Source organism: Haliotis cracherodii, unplaced genomic scaffold (assembly GCF_022045235.1).
Source record: "Haliotis cracherodii isolate W230 unplaced genomic scaffold, xgHalCrac1.p SCAF_11, whole genome shotgun sequence".
Classification (NCBI taxonomy): Eukaryota; Metazoa; Mollusca; class Gastropoda; order Lepetellida; family Haliotidae; genus Haliotis; species Haliotis cracherodii.
The window spans coordinates 4,412,294-4,435,031 of NW_027266266.1; the positions used below are offsets into that span (position 1 = coordinate 4,412,294).

Genomic DNA, 22,738 nt, shown 5'->3' on the forward strand with positions numbered 1-22,738 from the left:
CTACGAAAAATACAAAATTATTAATGCCAAAAAAATCCAGACATCTTAAGGATACAAAAAATCCGTCTAGATATGTGTATCCTACTCACAAACGTGAGTCCCAAAGAGGGGCAGGCAGATCAGCCGAAATTGCCAAGTCAGAACGCAATCTCTTAAAGCACTCAATGCTACTGTCGAACCTATTCGACAGTGTGTCGCTAGCCGCGCCGCAACAGGCGAATAGCATAAAGACACCCAAATAGCATTCAGAATAACTGTTCACAAGTACACTTTACATATCATTTAAATCATATATGTTATGCATAAATACTCAGCTCTCTAACTGTTAAAATTTTAAGTACTCCCCGCAAGTTGAAAAGGTATCGATCGGTCAAATATCTAGGCACACAACCACCGCAACGTCTATTGTTGACTTGAGGTATGCAGACCATTGCTTTCTTTTTACAGTTCTCATTTTTTCATTTGATCACAATTTTTTGTTCGTTGATGAAAAGATACTCATGTTCTTAATTTCTGAAAATAAGCAAATTTTGTTTCAATAAATTATACACAAAAATAACCTGGAACGTAACATCATCGATTGGATGAAACGGACAGAACCATGGCAAACGCGGATCCCGTTATACTATTACAATCCTTTTCTTGTATCTAACTATTTTTTCTAGAATTTTTACTTAGATAATTATTTTGGTAAAATTAATCCCATATTTATCGAGTTTGCAAATGATTTTAAATTTCAGAATTACCATTACGCTGTCTGCCAACAAAAAGATGAATTTAAACTGAGTTAAATTTAACGTTAATATAAAAATCTTATATCTTACACTTTAAAAAAAAAGAATTCAATTGTAATCATTCAGTGTTTTTTTGTGTTTGTTTGTTGCAGGACTAGTCCACTTCGGGATAAAGGGAACAGACAGGGGATTAGCTGCCCGCTGAACCATATCTTTGTAGTGATTTTGGCATGTAGTTGTTTTTGGAGGATACCGTTATCTGCCTTGACTAATCTAAGCTTGCTACTGGCAGAAGATCAGTGATCCAGTTTCTGGATACAGTTGGACATTTCATTAAATTACAGTAATGTTGCTAGTAATGATGTAGTGCTAATGTTATAAAACATGAAGATGATGGATATAAATGTACAGTGCTATGATAATATATATGTATTTATGATATTTGATGTTGTGAAAACATTTGCGTTGTGAAGATAAATGTACAGTGCTATGATAATACATGTGTATTTATGATATTTGATGTTGTGAAAACATTTGCGTTGTGAAGATAAATGTACAGTGCTATGATAATACATGTGTGTTTATGATATTTGATGTTGTGAAAACATTTGAGTTGTGAAGATGATCTCATATCCAAAATGAAATTACAGTATTAAAAGTCATTTACATTCTTTGTTATCTTGTTGGAAGAGTTCATTTTACTTAAGGGATAAGGGTACAAGTGTGATGTGCACTCATCCATAAATTTGTTTTGATAGTAGTGTAGGCGATATGAGGTGTAGGCCAAATGAGGACAGGCCGTCTAATCACGTGACTGAGGTAATAGCCAAGTTACGCAAGGAGTAAGAAGTTGTCCAAACGAGGTAGCAAGCGTCCATCATAACAAGTACTGATTAACATGGAAAGTCTGCAGTAAGATAATATTCTCCTCAAATTAGCTTCATCCATCATCGCTATTGCAGTGTTTTTTAATTAGTTGACACCATACGCGACGATAAACGTGTTGGGCAGGTATCTGTTGACGACGCCCCCATTTCCCGATGACAAACATTCGGCTCCTCTCGGCCCAATCAGTCCGATACACGGTACATTCGGGTTTGAGGTACGGGGAAATATCACAATATAGAATGTTCACAATACACTTTGGTCTGTGGACAAACGAATTGTTGAATTCACCATACTTCTAACCTTTTGTTTGATAGAGGCTTCAACTACTCTCGTTGGATAAACGATTTATTCACAGAGACGTACACATGTCTGACTTCGACGATGCATGAATGTCAACTGACACATATATTCAAACATCAGGGGCAGTTAATTCTGATCATCATTGCGGGTTAACATGCATGTAAAAGATCAGGTAAAGCATATAATAGTGCAAATAAAACGTCCATAAAATATCAATACACAGTAACTTAACTTTATATTCTAACAGGAATGAATGAATGACTGCACACGTTCACGGCAAAGCTGACCTATTCTTTACCTTGTTTAACCCTTAGACATTATCACAAAGTTGTTGAGGATAGGTTTAATTTGATTTAAATATTTAGAGAATTCTATAATAATGAAATGCCAAGTTATTTCATCAATGTCATTGTTATCTGCATCAAGAAAGAATGCTAACATACCATGTTGATCCATCTTCTCTATTTTAACATATGCTCAAGAACAAAAGTTCCTGTGACACCAATATTTTAGTGTATTTTTGAAACAAGTAAAGTTTGGTTTTCAATATTGTAGTCGTGTATGGAATCAAGAATAAAAAACGCAACTGCTACAGAAAAGCAAGCATTCCATGCAAAAGTTTACTTTTATACAAGCCCCATGCATTTCAGTACCCAAGAATGGGTATAAAAACATGTGCGTTAATGGGATTCCATATTCATTGTTTAGCATCGTGCTGACAACAAACACTTTGAAAAAACAACAAAATTACGCAGTTATTCAACATTACGAAATGCCATGCCTGTCCGAAAATGCAAGCAAGCGTCTGCAAGCCATTGGTATGATTGAGGCAGGATCGAGTCAACGTGATGTTGCAAGACAATTCAACGTCCACAGAAACACCATTTGGTGTTTATGGCAACGTTGGCAACAGACGAATGCAGTCAGAGACCATCCTCGGAGTGGCAGGCCACGCATAACCAATAATCGACGAGACAACTAGATTCGTACAACACACCTACAAAATCGATTCCATAGAAGCATCCCTGGCCTTATCTTCACAAACCGTGCTTCAGATGTGCAGGGATTGTCGCCAGAAGACCCGCCAGACGTCCCATTTTGACAGGAAACCGCCGTCAAGCACGTCTACACTGGTGCAGACAGCGTCTACGCTGGAAGGCCATGCACTGGGGACAAGTTCTATTCACTGACGAGTCTCGTTTTCACCTCAGCCACAGCGATGGACGTATTCGAGTGTACCGACGTCGAGGTGAACGTTACGTCAATCATTGTGTCATGGAACAAGATCGGTTCGGGGCCGGTAGCGTTATGGTATGGGGTGGGATTATAGCAAGACAGAAGACCCGTTTGATAGTGGTAGAGGGAAAAGTCAATGGACAGCGCTACCGCGACGAGATCATCAGCCCTGTTGCTCTACCGTCTTGACATCGTCATGGCCCAGGCATTACCTTTCAACACGACAACGCCCGGCCACATATTGCTCGACTTGTTCAGGACTCTCTGCAACAAAACAACGTGAATGTCATCCCCTGGCCGGCTCGCTGCCCTGATCTCTCACCAATCGAGCACATGTGGAATGACATGGAATAGCGCCTCAGGACTTTGTGCGACGCCTGGTCAATTTCATGAGACGAAGATGTGTTGCTTGAAGATGTGTGATTTGTAAATTGACATTTTGGCATGTTCATGTTTTTTTTTAATGAAATCACGCATTTTCTGAAGTCAGTATGGCAAATTAAACCATTTGAACACTTACAGGAGTCTTTTATTTGTTGTAAACCGAAATTGTTTCAGATTTGGTAAAAAAAACATAACTTTGCATTAAATCTTATTCAATGTCACAGGAACTTTTGTTGTTCAGTATACATTTTTAACATCAAGATTATCAGTTAGAGTGATGAAGAATACATCTCTCTCTGAGAGTAGACATTCACGGTTTAATTGACATGGTGATAATAATCATAAGCATCTATGCTCATGTTGTCAATCACTGGATTGTCTGGTCCAGACGCGATTATTTACAGACCGCCGTCATACCGAAGGAATATTGCTGAGTGCGACGTCACCCTTGCCGAACTAGGCTGGAATTCCTGGGCCCTATCGTAGCGCCACCAGTGGCTATTACACGTTATGTTCCTTCTATGCCTTCTATGCCTCTCCTATGGACCAATCAGACTCCACCTCGCGTATCACTTGCATTTGATTCAAACAAAACGGTGGCGCCCTGTCAAGACGATCTGATCGATAATCAAGATCTATATTGTGACAAAACGGGTCTTACATCGCGAAGTGCATCAAATCACGTGAGCACCTTGATTGAAAACATGAAAAGATTTAGAAAATATCTGTTGACAACGAGCTAGCGGTGCACATGCTTTGCAAATCCTGCAGTCGACCGAAATCTGCATGACACTTTACAAACCGGATTTCGATTTCGGTGCGCGATTTTGATTGGACTATGCATAGACTCGTTAGTCCAACCAAAATCTAACGCCATAATAACAGCCTAGTTCGGCAAGGGTGGAAACTGGACTTTTATTGTCAGTCAACTCTCTTGCCTCGGGAAGTTGACCTCCCCCATGTTCAGGAGGACATTGGCAGTAAATGCTCGAAATGTTTTGAAATAAGGGACTGGTCATTTATTATAGAAAGGTGAGTGTGAGTGTGAGATTGGTCTCAGGACTGAATATTGTTTGCCGACTCCCCCAATTTTATGTAACGGTATTTCATCCTCACTAACTCACACATTAAACCGTTATATAGTGGCGTTAACCCGAACCCACTCATTCTTCACAGAACTCCTGAGATTCTGAACTACCGGAATGAAAATGGTCAAGGGTGGTCCTTCTACAAACATGACGGCGTCCTCCGGGCATTTCGCACCACCCCTGAGGCTGATATGGAAATGATCCGAAATGTTCAGAAGTTCGAACTTAGAGACGATGACGTCATCATAGCGGCATATCCCAAATGTGGTAAGAACCTGAGATAGACGACTTACTCAATAAATGATTTAAAAATGGATAATTTGATTTCTAGTATGAGTCAATAAAGCGGCGTTAAACCCAACTGACTCAATTCTGTCTATTCTGATCCTTCCAGGTACCCACTGGTTGTGGGAAATCGTCACCATGCTCAGGGCCGGTAACTCTGAGTACAATAAGAAGTCAAAAGACATCGCCATGTTGGGGAAGCCGACGTTTGAGCGGGCTGATGAACTTCCCTCCCCTCGAGTTCTGAACTCGCATCTTTACTTCCGCCAGCTGCCGGAGAAACTGGTGGAGAAGCGAATTAAAACCATCTTCATCATGCGAAATCCCAAAGATGTCAGCGTATCATATTTCAACCACGCCAAAGGATTAAAAGGGATTTATAATTTTGACGGGACATATTCAGAATATCTGGATCTGTTTCTGGAAGGAAAAGGTGAGTGAAATGTTGATGCTATTAAGTCACATCAAGCCTCATGATATTAACAAAGCCTGATGGTTTAATAAGGTTATTACAATACATCTGTATGCCTGAAAGTGGGTTTAAACGCTCTGATATGCTGTGCCGCCCGAAAGTTGGTTGAAACGCTTTGACGTGCAATGTTGTCTAAATGTGGGTTTAACTTCTCTGGCATGCTCTTCTGTCTAAATGAGTTTTTTTTAGCACTCTGATGAGCTGCGCTGTCTGAATGTGTATGTAAACTCTCTGACGTGCTCTGCTGTCTGAATTTAGGTGTAAACTCTCTGACGTGCTCTGCTGACTGAATGTGGGTGTAAACTCTCTGACGTGCTCTGCTGTCTGAATGTGGGTGTAAACTCTCTGACGTGCTCTGCTGTCTGAATGTGGGTGTAATCTCTCTGACGTGCTCTGCTGTCTGAATGTGGGTGTACACTCTCTAACGTGATCTGCTGCCTGAAAGTGAGTTGAAACTCTCTGACGAGCTCTGCTGTCTGAATGTGGGTGTACACTCTCTAACGTGCTCTGCTGTCTGAATGTGGGTGTAAACTCTCTGACGTGCTCCGCTGTCTGAATTTGGGTGTAAACTCTCTGACGTGCTCTGCTATCTGAATGTGGGTGTAAACTCTCTGACGTGCTCTGCTGTCTGAATGTGGGTGTACACTCTCTGACGTGCTCTGCTGTCTGAATGTGGGTGTAAACTCTCTGACGTGCTTTGCTGTCTGAATGTGGGTGTAAACTCTCTGACGTGCTCTGCTATCTGAATGTGGGTGTAAACTCTCTGACGTGCTCTGCTGTCTGAATGTGGGTGTACACTCTCTAACGTGCTCTGCTGCCTGAAAGTGAGTTGAAACTCTCTGACGTGCTCTGCTGTCTGAATGTGGGTGTACACTCTCTAACGTGCTCTGCTGTCTGAATGTGGGTGTAAACTCTCTGACGTGCTCCGCTGTCTGAATTTGGGTGCAAACTCTCTGACGTGCTTTGCTGTCTGAATGTGGGTGTAAACTCTCTGACGTGCTCTGCTATCTGAATGTGGGTGTAAACTCTCTGACGTGCTCTGCTGTCTGAATGTGGGTGTAAACTCTCTGACGTGCTCTGCTGTCTGAATGTGGGTGTAAACTCTCTGACGTGCTCTGCTGTCTGAATGTGGGTGTAAACTCTCTGACGTGCTCTGCTGTCTGAATGTGGGTGTAAACTCACTGACATGCCATTCCCTGAATGGGTGTTAAAATTTCAAAGGTGCTGTGCTAATATGGGGTTGAGCTCTCTGAATGTTGGTTTTAACACCATATCGTGCTGTTCCGAAACAGGGGTTAAGATATCTGACATTCTGCTTCCGTAACTGCTCTGACGTGATGAACACACAGAGTTTGGAGTGAAATGCTCCGAAGTGTTGCTGTCTGAAGTTCGGTTTAAATGCTCTGACTTGCTGTTCGCTGAATATAGGTTTAAATGCTCTGACGTTCTGCACTGTCTGAATATGGGTTTAAACTGTCTGACGTCTGGTGTCTGAACGTGGGTTTATATGCTCTGGCATGCTGCACTCACCGAATGTGAGTTTAAACGCTTTAATATGGCGCTGCTTGAATGTGGTTTTTAACACTCTAAATATGGGTTTAAATGCTCTGACGCCTGGCACTGTCTGAAATTGACTTTATACTGTTCGGCGTTCTGATTGGGTTTAAAGCCTTTGACGTGCTGCTGTCATAATGTGGGTTTTAACGCTCTGACGTGGTGCTGCGTCAATATGGGTTTAAATGCATTGGGGTACTGCTCTGTGAATATGGGCTTGAGTGCTCTGACGTGCTGCTCTGTGAATGTGTGCTTAAACGATCTGACGTGCTGGGCTTGAATATGGGTTTAACACTCTGATGTGCTGCTGCCTGAACGTCGGTTTATACTCTATGATGCGCTGCTCCCTGAATGTTGGCTTAAACGCTCTGGTGCGCTGCTGCTTGATTATAGGTTTAAACACTGTGACGTGCTGCACCCTGAATGTGGTTTAGATGCTGTGCTTTGAAGTGCTGCTATGCTGCATCTCTGCTTCAATGAGTGTCGGACTTCTTGTTGACATTATAAATCAGCAGAATCAGGAGGGATACATGGGGCTTTATGCGTCCCGCGTCAGGTTTTATACCACGAGCCGGAGGTATTAAAGGGGCATAAAACCCCATGTTCCCCGAGTGATCCTGCTACAACGAATTTATCTTACCGACATGTTTTAATGGGACATTGTAAAAGAAGTAACACAAATTCAAAATCGAGAGGAAGTCGCAGTTCGATTGAGCTGAGATTTGACTTGTGCCATGTCACGTGACTTCCATTCTCTCGTGAAATGCGTGCAGTTTTTTGCTTTGAGGCGGGGTATAAGTGATTTATTCCCCCGCTGAGAAATTTATTACCCTCCAAGACGGTCTACAGAGTATTTTATCCAGACCACGTGAACCAATCAGAACTCATCATTCTGGCATGGAGGTATGATAAAGGCTTATATATACATACATGTTGATAATTGCTTCCAATGTTTCAGTTCCCGGTGGTGGTTATGCCGACTACGTGAAGGACTGGCAGAAAGTGAAACAGGACAACCCGGACTTGCCTATCCTAACACTGTTGTATGAAAACTTGAAAAAGGTATTAGGTAATTTTTTGTAGTTTAAGGCTTAGATGACCTGTGTCAACAAGACCTCAAGGTCTGCTAGTTACGGGGTGAGAAGATGTTTCCATAAACACATGTAGTCCATCATAATTTATTCCCCCTTGCTAGTTACAGGGTTAGATGATGTTTCTACACACACATGTAGTCCATCATAATTATTAAAAATGTTGAGCTGGGTACGTATATATATACCTTGTTAATAATTATGATGTACTACATGTGTTTATAGAAACATCTTCTAACCCTGTAACTAGCACACCACGAGGTCTTGTTGACACAGGTCATATAAGCCTTAAACTATATTTATATACAAACAAGTGATTTCAACAGGTGTATAAGTATTAAATATAGAAAAAAATAGATATTCGGCTAGGACTACAATGTAAGTTAAAGTTTTCACCTTAAGAACCGTTGAACGGCGAAAGATCTTGTGCTACCCCTGTCTGGAACCCTGTCTTGAACAAGACGGGAATTACAGATTCGATACTGAAATTTGGTACTGTGGGCGATTTCACCGAAAATGGTAGCGCCTAGTTTAACGGAAGGTGCCGGCCGCGACAATTGATGTCGGTAATAACCCTAATGATTTCTATTTTAGGATCCTGTTAAAAACATCAAAACGGTTGCCGAGTTCATCGGAGAGTCAGTCACTGATGAACTCTGTGAGCAAATAGCGGAAGCGTGCAGCTTTAAGAAGATGAAGGTTGCAGACGCAGAGGTGAAGGAGGATTTGGTACATCCGACCCATATGATTTATAGAAAAGGTGAAACTATTGTGAGCTTTATGATTATCTTCTTTATTTGTAAAATCATATGAAAATAAGGGTTGAAGTTGGTGCCAAGTACTATACTGAATGCTGTGGGGACACGCACGGGTTAGAGGAGGGAAGTTATGATCGATGAACAATGAACGCAACTGAAGGAATAACCTGTTTCACACATCGGCCTCACACGGGATATAGAGTGAACTACGGATATAACGAACTTGAAAGTGACCACTTATTTTAATTCGTTTTAAACGTAATTTGTTACAAGCATATATGCAGCAAATGAACGTCATATCCGTGTGTGTGTGTGTGTGTGTGTGTGTGTGTGTGTTTGTGTGTGTATGTGTGTGTGTGTGTGGAAATGTCCTCAAACAAGTCCACATATGAGGCCTCTGCATATAAACGTCTCCGCTGTAGCTTCGTCTTAGCCTTACCAACATACCTTACCAACATGCAACTTCGATGTTTTGAAGACGATATTTGCTCGCGAAATCGAGCTAGCTGACTTTATGCATGTCAACGTATGCCAATAGCGTGGATGGATGCTTTTGATGTCAATCACTGGATTGTCTGGCCAGACTCGATTATTTACAGACCGCCGTCATATAGCTGGAATATTGCTGAGTGCTGCGTTAAACAACAAACACAATAAACAACACTCATGTATGACTTACTTCATTATTTACTCATGTATTACTTACTTACGGACTTATTCGTGTCGGGAGCGGTCGGGTAGCCAAGTGGTTAAAGCGTTCGCTCGTCACGCCGAAGACCCGGGTTCGATTCCCGACAAGTGCAAAATGTGTGAAAGCCATTTCTGGTGTCCCCCGCCGTGATATTGCTGGAATATTGCTAAAAGCGGCGTAAAACCATACTCACCCACTCACTCACTTAGTCGTGTCCTTTTATTGTTTCAGGTGAAGTCGGGGATTGGAAGAACTGGATAACAGTTGCTCAAAACGAAAGATTTGATGACGTCATAGACCGAAACCTTGAGGGAACAGGCATTGTATTCACGTATGAATAGCTGACGGATGATTAAAGTTGCGACAAAAACGGTTTCCAATGCAAGTTTCAGTTTGTCAACTTTCAAAATTCAGAGGACGCCAAATGACTACCTAGAACAAATAATTTGTGAAGACCAAATAATATATTGCTTCACATTTGTAGACACAGACAAAGACAACTAGATATTTGCCTCGCCGTTTCCTCGATCGACAGTTTTTTTCCGATTTCAATGGAACTTGCGTAACCGCACTCATCATCTGTGTCAATGATAGCTCTGTCAGCTCTGTGACGATGGGCTTATGCTACACTTACTATGTGCAGTATTCCGTTCCGTTTTACTTGACAACATCACGGCAAAGTACTTTTCCATCGATCGTACCGGAAGGTGTGAGTTAAATTGTTAATAACAGTTACTGTGGAATTAATTAAAGTGTTGGTTGACGTCATAGACCACACGTTTGCGGGAACAAGCATTGTATTCACGTTTGAATAGCTAACGGACTATAGGTAGTTGATATTTATGTGTTGTCAAGAAAACTAAATGCCAATTATCAAAATCATTAATCAAGGACATATCTATGAATATTCATCTGCACAGTGTGTGTTACTGTTGATCATATGTACACGAGAAATAAAATGTAATAGGCAACTGCATCAGAAATTAATTTGATCCCAGATCTGTCCCATTTGGAAATGTCCTTCACATGTCTACCATAAACCGTTTAGAAAGGTTTGCCAAGGCCTTGAATATTGTAAATATCCTGATCAAACAACGTTTGAACAAAAGTCGTATGGCACTCTTTTAAATTTTGGGAAAAGCATGCTCCATTATACCTATATCCGCCCATCTCAGTCGCCCTATAAGTCGCTCGAGCTACCTTTTGTCTTGTCCTCTCGGAATATTTCTCAAGTTGAGACTGCAAATCAGCCAATTCACTCTCAGGAAGTCCTGACGTACTCTCCTCGGCACTGATGACGATGCCCGGGACCATAATACTCCGTGTTGGCTCGTACCCTTTGTTCTAATTCACACAGAATCCCAGTTCTCTGATAACCTTGTACACACTGGTCAAAGGTTTTACAGTAGCCCAAGCATTAGGAGATATAGTGAAAGACAACCCTCCAGACTTCCCACTGATTAAGGCCAAGAATTCAGAGCCAAGGAAGTTCAGAAGTTGTTACAACACAGGAAGATAAAACATTTACCAACCAACATTGAAACATACACAGCGGATCGAGTACTGAAGACCACCAAGACAAGGCTTTGTCGATATTTCACCTATGAACAGTCTTATTAGTATGCAGTCAAACCACAGACGTCTGCCAACAGCTATAAATAAAACGACAAAACCCTTTTCATATCCGATAGAAATCTCTGCATAAAGCAGAGTCGATTATACGATTCCAACTATATCATGAGTCTGTGATTATGAATCACTATCAAATAGTAAAGATACAAGGTGTTAACCATGATGAAACCTACCACAGAACCATTAGTATGCCACCATCAATTTTTAATTAATTATACACCAAAACAATCTGGATCGTTACATCATCGATGGGATGAAACGGACAGAACCATGGCAACGGCGGATCCCGTTATGCTATTACAATCCTTTTCTTATATCTAACTAATTTTTCTAGAATTCTTCTTAGATAGTTATTTTGGTAAAATTAATCTTATTTATCGAGTTTGCAAATGATTTTAAATTTTAGAATTACCATTGCGCTGTATGCCTATAAAAAGATAACTTTTAACTGAGTTAAATTCAACGTTAATATAAAAATCTTATATCTTACTCATGAAAAAAGTATTCAATTGTAATCATTCAGTGTTTTTGTGTTTGTTTGTTGCAGGACTAGTCCACTTCGGGATGAAGGGAACAGGCAGGGGATTAGCTGCCCGCTGAACTATTATCTTTGTAGTTTTAGACTGTAGTGATTTTGAAATGTGTTTTTTTTTTTGGGGGGGGGAGGATACCGTTATCTGCCTTGGCTAATCACGTGACTAAGGTAATAGCGAGGTGACGCAAGGAGTAAGAAGTTGTGCAAACAAGGTAGACAGTTTCAAGCGTCCATCATAACAAGTACGGATTAACATGGAAAGTCAGCAGTAAGTTTATGTTCTCCTCAAAGAAGCTTCATCCTTTATTGCTGTTGCTGTTTTTAATTCGTTAACACCATACGCGACGATAAACCTGTTGGGCAGATGTTCGGTTGACGAAGCCCCCATATCCTGATGACCTGCATTCGGCTCCTCTCGGCTTAATCCGTCAGATACACGTTACGTACTGGTTTGAGGCGCGGCGAAGTATCACATGTACTATATATAACGTCCTCGATACACTTTGGTCTGTGGACAAATGAATGAATGAATGACTGCTCACGTTCTCGTCAAAGCTGACCTATTCTTTACCGTGTTTAACCATTGGCCTGGGCATTGTCCTTTCCACACTTAGCAATGAATTTTTATACACTGTACTTCCCTTCGTATGAAATGCTACGTTATTTCATCAATGTCATTGTTATCTGCACCAAGAAAGAATGCTTACATATCATGGTCTTCCATCATCTCTATTTTAACATAGATTTCAACATCAAAATTATCAATTAGATTTGAAAAAGAATACATCTCTCTCTGAAAGTAGACATGCACCGTTAAATATTACATGGTGCACGTGATAATAATCATTAGCATCGATGCTCAGGTTTTCAATCACTGGATTGTCTGGTCCAGAATCGATTATTTACAGACCGCCGTCATATAGCTGGAATATTGCTGAGAGCGGCGTCAAACGACAAACCAAACCAAAAAAATCATTAGCAAAAGTATTACATTTTTTTACATTCCTCAGACATTTTGCTTCTGAATCCAATCAATCCTGGATTACAATGCTGTATAACACAATTGTAGAATATCGAAACAGGTCAGCTGTACATGATAATTTATGTTTCCATACTTCTCCCTCGTGGGTTGTTTTTTTCATTTAACATAAACGTTCTCCACTTATTCTTTGCGGGAATTCCCCTGTGCAAACGTAGTGAAATACTCGTACATGACGAAGTAGGTTATATATCTTAGCTGTTGTAAGCAACACTCCACATTTTCTGTGTAAATTATTGTTATGAAAATCTGTTTGCATGTACACAACATGTACTTGTAAGTAGGACAAGGGAGGTCATCTTTACATTTACACAAGCTGAATTTGGGCGCAGAAAGATATCTTTATGACCAATTAACGCCCTTAATCGGAGTGAGTGTGAGTGGTGAGATTGGTCTCAGGACTGAATATTGTTAGCCGACTCCCCTAATTTTATGTAACAGTATTTCATCCTCACTAACTCGCACATTAATCCGTTATATAGTGGCGTTAACCCGAACCCACTCATTCTTCACAGAACTCCTGAGATTCTGGACTACCGGAATGAAAATGGTCAAGGGTGGTCCTTCTACAAACATGACGGCGTCCTCCGGACAATTCGCACCACCCCTGAGGCTGATATGGAAATGATCCGAAATGTTCAGAAGTTCGAACTTAGAGATGATGACGTCATCATAGCGGCATATCCCAAATGTGGTAAGAGCCTGAGATAGACGATTTACTCTATAAATGATTTCAAAATGAATAATTTGATTTCTAGTATGAGTCAATGCTGTCCAACACCGCAGTGAAGCGGCGTGAAACCCAACTGACACAATTCTGTCTATTCTGTTCCTTCCAGGTACCCACTGGTTGTGGGAAATCGTCACCATGCTCAGGGCCGGTAACTCCGAGTACCACAAGAAGTCAAAAGAGATCGCCATGTTGGGGATGCCGAAGTTTGAGCGGGCTAATGAGCTTCCCTCCCCGCGGGTTCTAAACTCGCATCTTCACTTCTGTCATCTTCCGGAGAACCTGGTGGAGAAGCGAATTAAAACCATCTTCATCATGCGAAATCCAAAAGATGTCAGCGTATCATATTTTAACCACGTCAACGGATTAAAAGAGAGTTTTCATTTTGACGGGACATATTCAGAATATCTGGATCTGTTTCTGGAAGGAAAAGGTGTGTAAAATGTAGTTGCTATTAAGTAACATCAAGCCTCATGATTTTAAGAAAGCCTGATGGTTGAATAAGGTCATTGCCATACATGTGTATGTTTATAATAATCGAATGACAGATATGCTTTATTAATTTTAATCATACAGAAGTCAGCAAATGAAACAATGCGTTTACTATACTTTTCCTCAGAAATCAAACCCAATACAGTTCACAGTAAAAATTCAGGCACGAAATATACCACATCCTAGGTCAAAGGGAGGTAACCGTTACCCGACGGATAATATATTTAAGGAAACACATTTAAACGAGATTGCCCTCGGCTGCTACCCTAAGTCAAGATTAACGCTCAGTCTCTATGAATATATAATTTTGATAAACACAAACAACTCCATTAAATTGGAAAAAGTAACTCAAGTGAGATGGGAGATGAGGAGACTAGTAACATCAGCATTGGGGCTACACATGCTGTGGTCAATACATATTTTTGGTCACCTTCTGCAACGATCGGATAGAAGTTTCAGTGACAGACATATGTTTTGGCCCTCTTCCCAAGCTCTGTCTGTTTTCCATAGAGTCTGAACCTAGACAAGATTTGCTTCACTTAGAGCTGTAGCAGTACAGTAAGTGCTGGGCCGAAGGGGAAATAATATGGTTAAGTGGCTGTGTGACAGACAGGGCAAGTCACGCTCTGGAAAATGGGTCCAAAATGGCCGCATCAATACAGTGCATTTATGAAAACGGATTGTTTAAGTGTGATATATTCGAGAGAAGGTGGCTTTCGTTGATATTGTTCTCTTCGACGGGATACCCAGATATGATTTTGAAAGACTACCCAGTGGTTTTGAAAAAACAACCTGAAAAGAGGAATAAAAACGGAACGCGAATACAGTTCAGCGTCAGCATAACAAAGACGTCTGATTAACTGGGATTAACCCAGCGCGTTAGCGAGGCGCCAACAGCCTTTAACAGCGCAAAGAGGTCAACAAATACACAAAGAAAAAAGTTAAGCACTACCAAATATATTTCATTTTTGTTTGGTCCCAATATTTGTAACAGTCATGAAAGATATAATTACGGGAAGGCTTATGTTTTCTCGAGATATCAAGCGTGACGAAAGCTCACGTGCCATGCGTGGTCTTCCCGCGCAGCATGCTACCCTCGAGTATCTCTAAAAGCAGTATATCCAAACGTTAAAATTGCTTTCCTACGCTCGGTTTAAACAGTTATTCCATGATATTTTGTGGCCATGGCACGAAGGTGATTATCAAAAGCCACAAGATTGTAAATAAACGGCATGCATAACGCAGGAATGTCTTGCAATGTCATTGGTCGGAATTTGGGGTATTATAACACAATCGTAAGCTGGTTAGTCGAGAAACATGCTCAGACCGGTGATGTACAGAACCGTCCCAGATCAGGAAAACCCCCTATGACGACACATCGCGAAGATAGGGACCCCCTTCGTCTTCTACGCCGATAACCCTTTTTAACAAATACTTGTGTGAAACAGCTGTGGTTGCCCAATCGTCGTTTCAGCACCAGAGCCGTCAGGAACTGGCTGAAAGTAGCTTGACTGGGGGCTAGACGAGTCATAAAGCGTCCCTTGTTGAGAGATCACCACAAAGCTGCTCGTTTAGCATGGTGTATTGCGCGACAGAACTGGAATCTGAGAACTTGGAGACGGATCCATTGGTCAGATGAAAGTCACTTTCTGCTCCACGCCACTGATGGAAGAACGAGAGTTTGGAGGTATTGGAACACAGCCTACACCCCCAGGAAGATTAAACCGACTGTTGCATATGGCGGGGGCTCGGTAATGGTTTGGGAGTGTATCTCTCATGATTGCAGGTTGGATTTGGTCACCAGAAGGGGCAACTTAACAGGGTCTCAGTACATCCAGGACGTTTTGAGGCCAGTCGTCGTTCCTCATTTTGACAACCACCCTCTTGCTACTCGACCTCAGTACATGGATGGCAATGCCAGGCCTCATCTTTCGCATGCAGTCGTGGATTACAGAAGGGCAAATGCAATAACGACTCCAACCTGGCCAGCAATGAGCCCAGATTTGAACCCCCTTGAACATGTTTGGGATATTCTTGGGCGGCGCATACAGGCACGAGATGCTCCTGTACAAGATATACGCCAATTGGAAGCAGCATTGCATCAGGAGTGGTTGTTGTTGACCCATCAACAGATGAAACGTCTGACTGGAGGCATGAGTCGTAGGGTGGAATGCGTCATCCGGGCACTTGGCGGTTATACCCGCTACTGATCTTTTTCACGTGTCACGTCAAGTAGAGACTTTAAGGAACATTTCCACATGAAACATCAAACGTAACTCGGTTACTTAATCCTGAAGCTCTATACTTTTTGGAGGTATTGTCTAAGGTCAAAAACAGTACCTGTGTTATCATGGTGTTTTTGTCAGTAATTTCAATCACAACTCACCAATATCTGCTTTATCTGTTGTCCAAAGTTTGTTCTACCCAATGACATTGGTATCGCCCATTTGTTTTATAGCGCTCTGCCTTGCTTTGCTGCCTGAAAGTGTGTTCAACCGCTCTGACGTGCTTTGCTGTCCGAATGTGGGTTAAAACTCTCTGGCATGCTCTACTGTCTGAATGTGTGTTTTTTAGCGCTCTGATGAGCTGCACTGCCTGAATGTGGGTGTAAACTCTCTGACGTGCTCTGCTGTCTCAATCTGGGTTTAAACCCTCTGATGTGCTATTCCCTGTATGAGGGTTAAAATGTTGAAACGTGCTGTGCGAATATAGGGTTAAGCTCTCGGACACGCTTTTATCTGAATGTTGGTTCTAAAGCCCTGACGTGCTATTCCTAAACAGGGGTTTAAGATATCCGACGTTCTGCTCCCGTAATTGCTCTGACGTGATCAACAATCAGAATATGAGTTTAAAGGTCCGAAGTGCTGCTGTCTGAGTGTCGGTTTAAATGCTCTGACGAGCTGCTACCTTAACGTGGGTTTATATGCTCTGACATGCTGCACTCACTGAATATGAGTTTAAACGCTTTAATGTGGCGCTGCTTGAATGTGGTTTAAACACTCAGAATATGGGTCTAAATGCTCTGACGCTGAAATTGAGTATATACTGTTTAGCCTCCTGGGCCTGAATTGGGTTTAAACCCTATAACATGCTGTTGTCATAATGTGGGTTCAAACGCTCTGACGGGCTGTGACGGGTTGTGCTGTCTGAATGAGGATTTACACTATCTGACGTGCTGATCTGTTTAAACTGTCTGAAATGGTGCTGCGTCAATATGGGTTTAAATGATCTAACAGGTTGCTGTCTGAATGTGGGTTTAAATGCATTGGGGTACTGCTCCCTGAATGTAGGCTTGAGTGCTCTGAAATTTATTCCCCCACTGAGAAATTCATTACCCTCCAAAGCGGGCAACACAGTATTTTATCAAGACCACGTGAACCAATCAGATCTCATCAATCTGGCATAGATGTATGATAATGGCTTATATATACATACATGTTGATAATTGCTTCCAATGTTTCAGTTCCCGGTGGTTGTTATGCCGACTACGTGAAGGATTGGCAGCAAGCGAAACAGGACAACCCGGACTTGCCTATCTTAACAGTGTTTTATGAAAACTTGAAAAAGGTATCATGTCATTTTTTGTAGTTTAAGGCTCAGATGACCTGTGTTAACAAGACGCCATGGTCTGCAAGTTACAGGGTGAGAAGATGTGTCTATAAACACATGTAGTCCGCGCTTGCTACCCCTGTCTGGAACCCTGTCTTGAACGGGAATTACGGATTCTATACTGAAATTTCTATACTGACGATTTCACCGAAAATGGTACCGCCTAGTTTAACGGAAGGTGCCGGCCGCGATATTTGATGTCGGTAATAACCCTGATGGTTTTCATTTCAGGATCCTGTTAAAAACATCAAAACGGTTGCCGAGTTCATCGGAGAGTCAGTCACTGATGAACTCTGTGAGCAAATAGCGGAAGCATGCAGCTTTAAGAAGCTGAAGGTTGCAGACACGGAGGTGAAGGAGGGTTTGGCAGATCCGACCCATTTAATTTATAGAAAAGGTGATATCATTGTGATCTTTATCATTATCGTGTGTATTTGTATATCGTCTGAAAATCAGGCTTGAAGTTGGTCCCAAATACTATACTGAATGCTGTGGGGACACATCGATGAACAATGAACGCAACTGAAGGAATAACATGTTTCACACATCGGTTCCACACGGGATAGTGAACTCAATATGTGATATAAAGTAAACTACGGATAAACGAACTCAAAGGGATCACTTATTTTAATTCGTTTTAACCGTAGTTTGTTACAAGCATATATACAGCATATATGCAGCAAATGAACGGACGGATCTGTAGGTGTGTGTGTGTGTGTGTGTGTGTGTGTGTGTGTGTGTGTGTGTGTGTGTGTGCGCGTAAATAGCCTTTTTCACATTTTGTTCAAGTGTTTATTTTCATCCCTTAATTAATCCCACTTATACGAAGAAAAGTACAATCTACAAATGGTCACTGCTAAGTGTGGAAAGGAGAATATCCTAGGGTTAAACATGGAAAAGAATACGTTAACTTTGCCGAGAACGTGTGCAGTCGACCGTAAACGTGAACGGAGGCTCACCTGCTTGGGTGTGAAAGGAGAGGTGGGCTTGTGCAAATACACCTTACCTACACGCAACTTCGATGTTTTGAAGACGACATAGGCATTAACGATGTTACGATCTATCTTTATCTGCAAAAAAATGTCTATACCAATGAGACTTGCACTTTAAGGAATTACTCATGGACAATTTACTTGAGGACTGTAGAACTTGTCTTTGAAGATCCGGGTTAGAATAGGTCTTCAACAACCATGGTTCGCATGAGAGGCGACTAACGAAGCTAAATTTATGCATGTCATCGTATCCCAAATGCGTGGATGGATGCTTATGATGTCAATCACTGGATCGTCTGGTCCAGATTCGATTATTTACAGACCGCCGTCACATAGCTGGAATATTTCTGAGAGCTGCGTGAAACAACAAACACAATAAACTAAACTCATGTATGACTTACTTCATTATTTACTCATGTATTACTTACTTACGGACTTATTCGTGTCGGGGGCGGTCGGGTAGCCTAGTGGTTAAAGCGTTCGCTCGTCACGCCTAAGACCCGAGTTTGATTCCCGACAAGTGCAAAATGTGTGAAAGCCATTTCTGGTGTCCCCCGCCGTGATATTGCTGGAATATTGCTAAAAGCGACGTAAAATCATACCCACAAACTCACTCACTTATTCGTATCCTATAATTGTTTCAGGTGAAGTCGGGGATTGGAAGAACTGGATAACAGTTGCTCAAAACGAAAGATTTGATGACGTCATAGACCGAAACCTTGAGGGAACAGGCATTGTATTCACGTATGAATAGCTGACAGATGATTAAAGTTGCGACAAAAACGGTTTGTCAACTATCAAAATTCAGAGGTCGCCATATGACCATCTAGAACAAATAATTTGTGAAGGCCAAATTATATATTGCTTCACATTTGTAGACACAAAAATAGACAATTAGATATTTGCCTCGCCGTTTCCTCGATCGACAGTTTTTTCCGATTGCAATGGAACTTGTGTAACCGCACTCATCATCTGTGTCAATGAGAGCTCTGTCAGCTCTCTGACGATTGGCTTATGCTAAACCTATTTACTATGTGCAGTGCATCGACTTCAGTATTCCGTTCCGTTTTACTTGACAACGTCACGGCAAAGTACTTTTCCCATCGATAGTACCGGAAGGTGTGAGTTAAATTGTTAATAACAGTTACTGTGAAATTAATTAAAGTGATGGTTGACGTCACAGAACAACGTTTGCGATAGCAAGCAGTGTATTCACATTTGAATAGCTAACGGACTATAGGTAGTTGATATTTATGTGTTGTCAAGGAACCTAAATGCCAAATATTAAAATCATTAATCAAGAACATATCTATGAATATTCATCTGCACAGAGTGTGTTACTGTTGATCATATGTACACGAGAAATAAAATGTATTATAAATTGGTTTGACATGTCATATATGGCAGGGTGATCGTAATATGGTTAAACGCCATTTCAGTTACGTGTGGCCGTTTGGAAAGTGTGTGGAAAGCCCGAAATAAAGCATTGCCCAGCCGATTACCATACTGGTGAAACTCACAAGCAGGGAAACGTGCTGACAAATCCAGAAACATAATCAGGTTGACCGTTATTCGAACTCATGATGATAGGTGCTGGCACGCCTAAGGGACGCAACGCCTCACAGCCTTCACTGGACCACCCATGACTGCCTGTGACGTTTGAACTTTATCTGCTACTGATACACTAAACCAAACGCCTTAACGCAATATGTCCACTTTAGTGCACATTAACACCAATCAAATCCACGATAACATACATGTACCTCTAAAGAAACACAAAAATGACTTCCAATTTACAATCCTGTCGAGCAAATTCATTGGTGACAAGTAATGTGATTGATGCCGTGACATTGGTCTTATATCGTCATGCTATAATCATACAATGAAGCAACCTAACAGTTTCTATAATTATAAGAAAACACTGCTAAAGCAGAGTCCATTGTACGATTCTGACACAAAGGCAAGGTAAGGCATTGTTCACATGAAAGAAACCGGAACATATGGTACAAGTCAAAATAACCAATTGCATCGGATAGTAATTTGGTCACAGATCCGTCGTATTTAGAAATGTCCTTCACGTGTCTACCATAAACCGTTTAGAAAGGTTTGCTAAGGCCTCGATTTTGATGGAAAGAGCATGCTCCATTATACCTATACAAGTTTGGAAATGCAGACACAAAAGGCTAAAGCTGCAGGAATACTGCCCGGGGACAACAATATTCTACATCCCTGGAGGACCATCTCCACCCATCTCTGTCGCCCAATTAATCGCTCGAGATGCCAGGCTTCTACAGAGCTGTGAAGATCCCGGTTAGAATTGGAACAGGATAGGCTTTTACAGACCTGTGAAGATCCCAGTTAGAATTGATCTTCAGCAACCCATGCCTGTCTTAAGAGGCGACTATGCTTGTCGTAAGAGGCGACTAACGGGATCGGGTGGTCAGGCCTAGTCACCTATTCTAACCCGGATCTTCACAGGTATAGAATCAAGAAACCTATGGAGTGCAGTGAATGAAGTGGAAAAATACACGCAGGAGGGAGTGTCAGAAAGTGCAATTGAAAATAAGACCTGAAGATTTGAAAATGATGATGCATTATTTGAGCTAGATCATAAAACATCTCATGTGGTTGGAGCATGAACACACTTATGAAGGCGCTCTCGCAGATATTCACGAGTTTATAAACAATGGGAGTGACACAAATAAATCCAATAAAATGTCGCTTAGAAAGAACAAACAGGAAATAGATGAGTGGTTAGACCGTTTTTGAGAAGACAGTGAGGACACCAATGACGATGACACTGATGATAATGAAACCTAAATTTAAGAACGCACTGTAGATGATTGTAGTCATTACAGTGTTTGCTGTGAAAGTGGGATCATGTCCTTGGACTGCCAACCCTGCCAGTTATTCTGGGCCTGATGAAGTGTGTAGATATTTAAATTTTTTTTGAAAAGTATGCCTTGAGCAAATATTAGATAAAAACAACTTCATAGGCAGGAAGCTTACAGTTTACAACGTCCTTTGAGGAGAGCGTTTGCTAGAAATAGAATTATGTTCACTGGAATAGATGACCAATGGCCAGCCGAATCAATGGATAATTATGGTCAAGTTTTCAAAGACAACAATAATGTTAGTTCCACCCTGGTGGTGGTTGACGTGTTCTCCACATATCTTTGTTTGCGGAAATTGAAGAACAAGAAAGGTTTTACAGTAGCCCAAGCATTAGGATATATTGTGAAAGACAACCCTCCAGACTGCCCACTGATTGAGATCAAGAATTCAGAGCCAAGGAAGTTCAGAAGTTGTTACAACAAAGGAAGATAAAACATTTACTAACCAACATTGAAACACAGACAGCAGATCGAGTACTGAAGTCTTATTAGTATGCAGTCAAACCACAGACTTCTGCCAACAGCTATAAATAAAGGGACAAAACCCTTTTCATATCCAATAGCAAGCTCTGCATTAAGCAGAGTCGATGATACGATTCCGACTACATCATGAGTCTGTGCAGGAGTAAGCATATACTCCGAAACGTTGTGTTTCTCATAATAAAGAAGTTGACATCCATAAATTTTCTTTTCTCATGTGTTACACTTCTAAATGCCTTTCAAAGACTTTATTACGTTGAGGACTGCCAGTCTACCGTGTCAAGGGCTACGTAAAGTTATTCAGGGCACCTTCTACGTATCAGATCTTTAAAAGTGGATATGAGAGAAGATGACTTGAGAAAAGTAGAGACAATCCTGTAGACCAAAAGGGAAAATATTCAAAGAACAATATTTGGTAAAATGGCTTCATTGGCCTAAGAAATTTAATTCACTGATTAAAGCAAGCGGTGTTGAACAACTGTACGTTACATGAATTGTACATTTTAAATTTACCTACATGTTGTTAGGATGGCTTGGGATGGCTCTCCGGCACAAGTCCATTCTGCATGCACTGGTATATAAAATATGTAGAAATTGAATATTCTTGTTGTTGATTAATGATGACTACATATGCTGGTATGAAGAATGTGAGAAATAGCTGATAATGTTCATAATGATTCATCATGGTTAATAGGTGGCAGAACGTACGCTATCTCGGATATAGTTCAGATGCGCCCGACAAGCTGCGCGACGTCACACTACGCCTTGGGACAAGGCTCGACGGGAACACGTGTGAGGGGAAATAGTTCCATAGACTTAACATGGGATGGAACAGCGCCAGAACTCTTCCTTAC

General features: G+C 41.3%; 2 protein-coding genes across 5 annotated transcripts; both read left to right on the plus strand.

Moving 5' to 3' along the window:
• The first annotated feature begins 1,559 nt into the window (after nucleotides 1-1,559).
• On the plus strand, nucleotides 1,560-11,673 carry LOC139456129 (sulfotransferase 1C2-like). Of its 4 annotated transcripts, XR_011652511.1 has the most exons (7): nucleotides 1,560-1,646; nucleotides 4,719-4,897; nucleotides 5,025-5,348; nucleotides 7,900-8,003; nucleotides 8,627-8,792; nucleotides 9,713-10,188; nucleotides 11,661-11,673. XR_011652511.1 is itself a non-coding variant. In XM_071237662.1 (6 exons), exons 1-6 carry the CDS (start codon nucleotides 1,633-1,635, stop codon nucleotides 9,820-9,822), a joined length of 897 nt encoding a protein of 298 aa, XP_071093763.1. In that variant the 5' UTR covers nucleotides 1,560-1,632; the 3' UTR covers nucleotides 9,823-10,510. The 4 variants fall into 4 exon arrangements, 3 of the variants coding, with proteins under 3 accessions (XP_071093763.1, XP_071093764.1, XP_071093765.1); XM_071237662.1 differs by lacking the exon at nucleotides 11,661-11,673 and having other exon boundaries at nucleotides 9,713-10,510; XM_071237663.1 differs by lacking the exon at nucleotides 11,661-11,673 and having other exon boundaries at nucleotides 8,627-8,803; nucleotides 9,713-9,828.
• Nucleotides 11,674-11,804: 131 nt separating this feature from the next.
• LOC139455258 (sulfotransferase 1C2-like) lies at nucleotides 11,805-19,866 on the plus strand. Its single transcript, XM_071236811.1, has 6 exons — nucleotides 11,805-11,916; nucleotides 13,203-13,381; nucleotides 13,527-13,850; nucleotides 17,373-17,476; nucleotides 17,750-17,915; nucleotides 19,155-19,866. The coding sequence occupies exons 1-6, from the start codon at nucleotides 11,903-11,905 to the stop codon at nucleotides 19,262-19,264; spliced, it is 897 nt and encodes a 298-aa protein (XP_071092912.1). The 5' UTR covers nucleotides 11,805-11,902; the 3' UTR covers nucleotides 19,265-19,866.
• The last annotated feature ends 2,872 nt before the right edge of the window (nucleotides 19,867-22,738 follow it).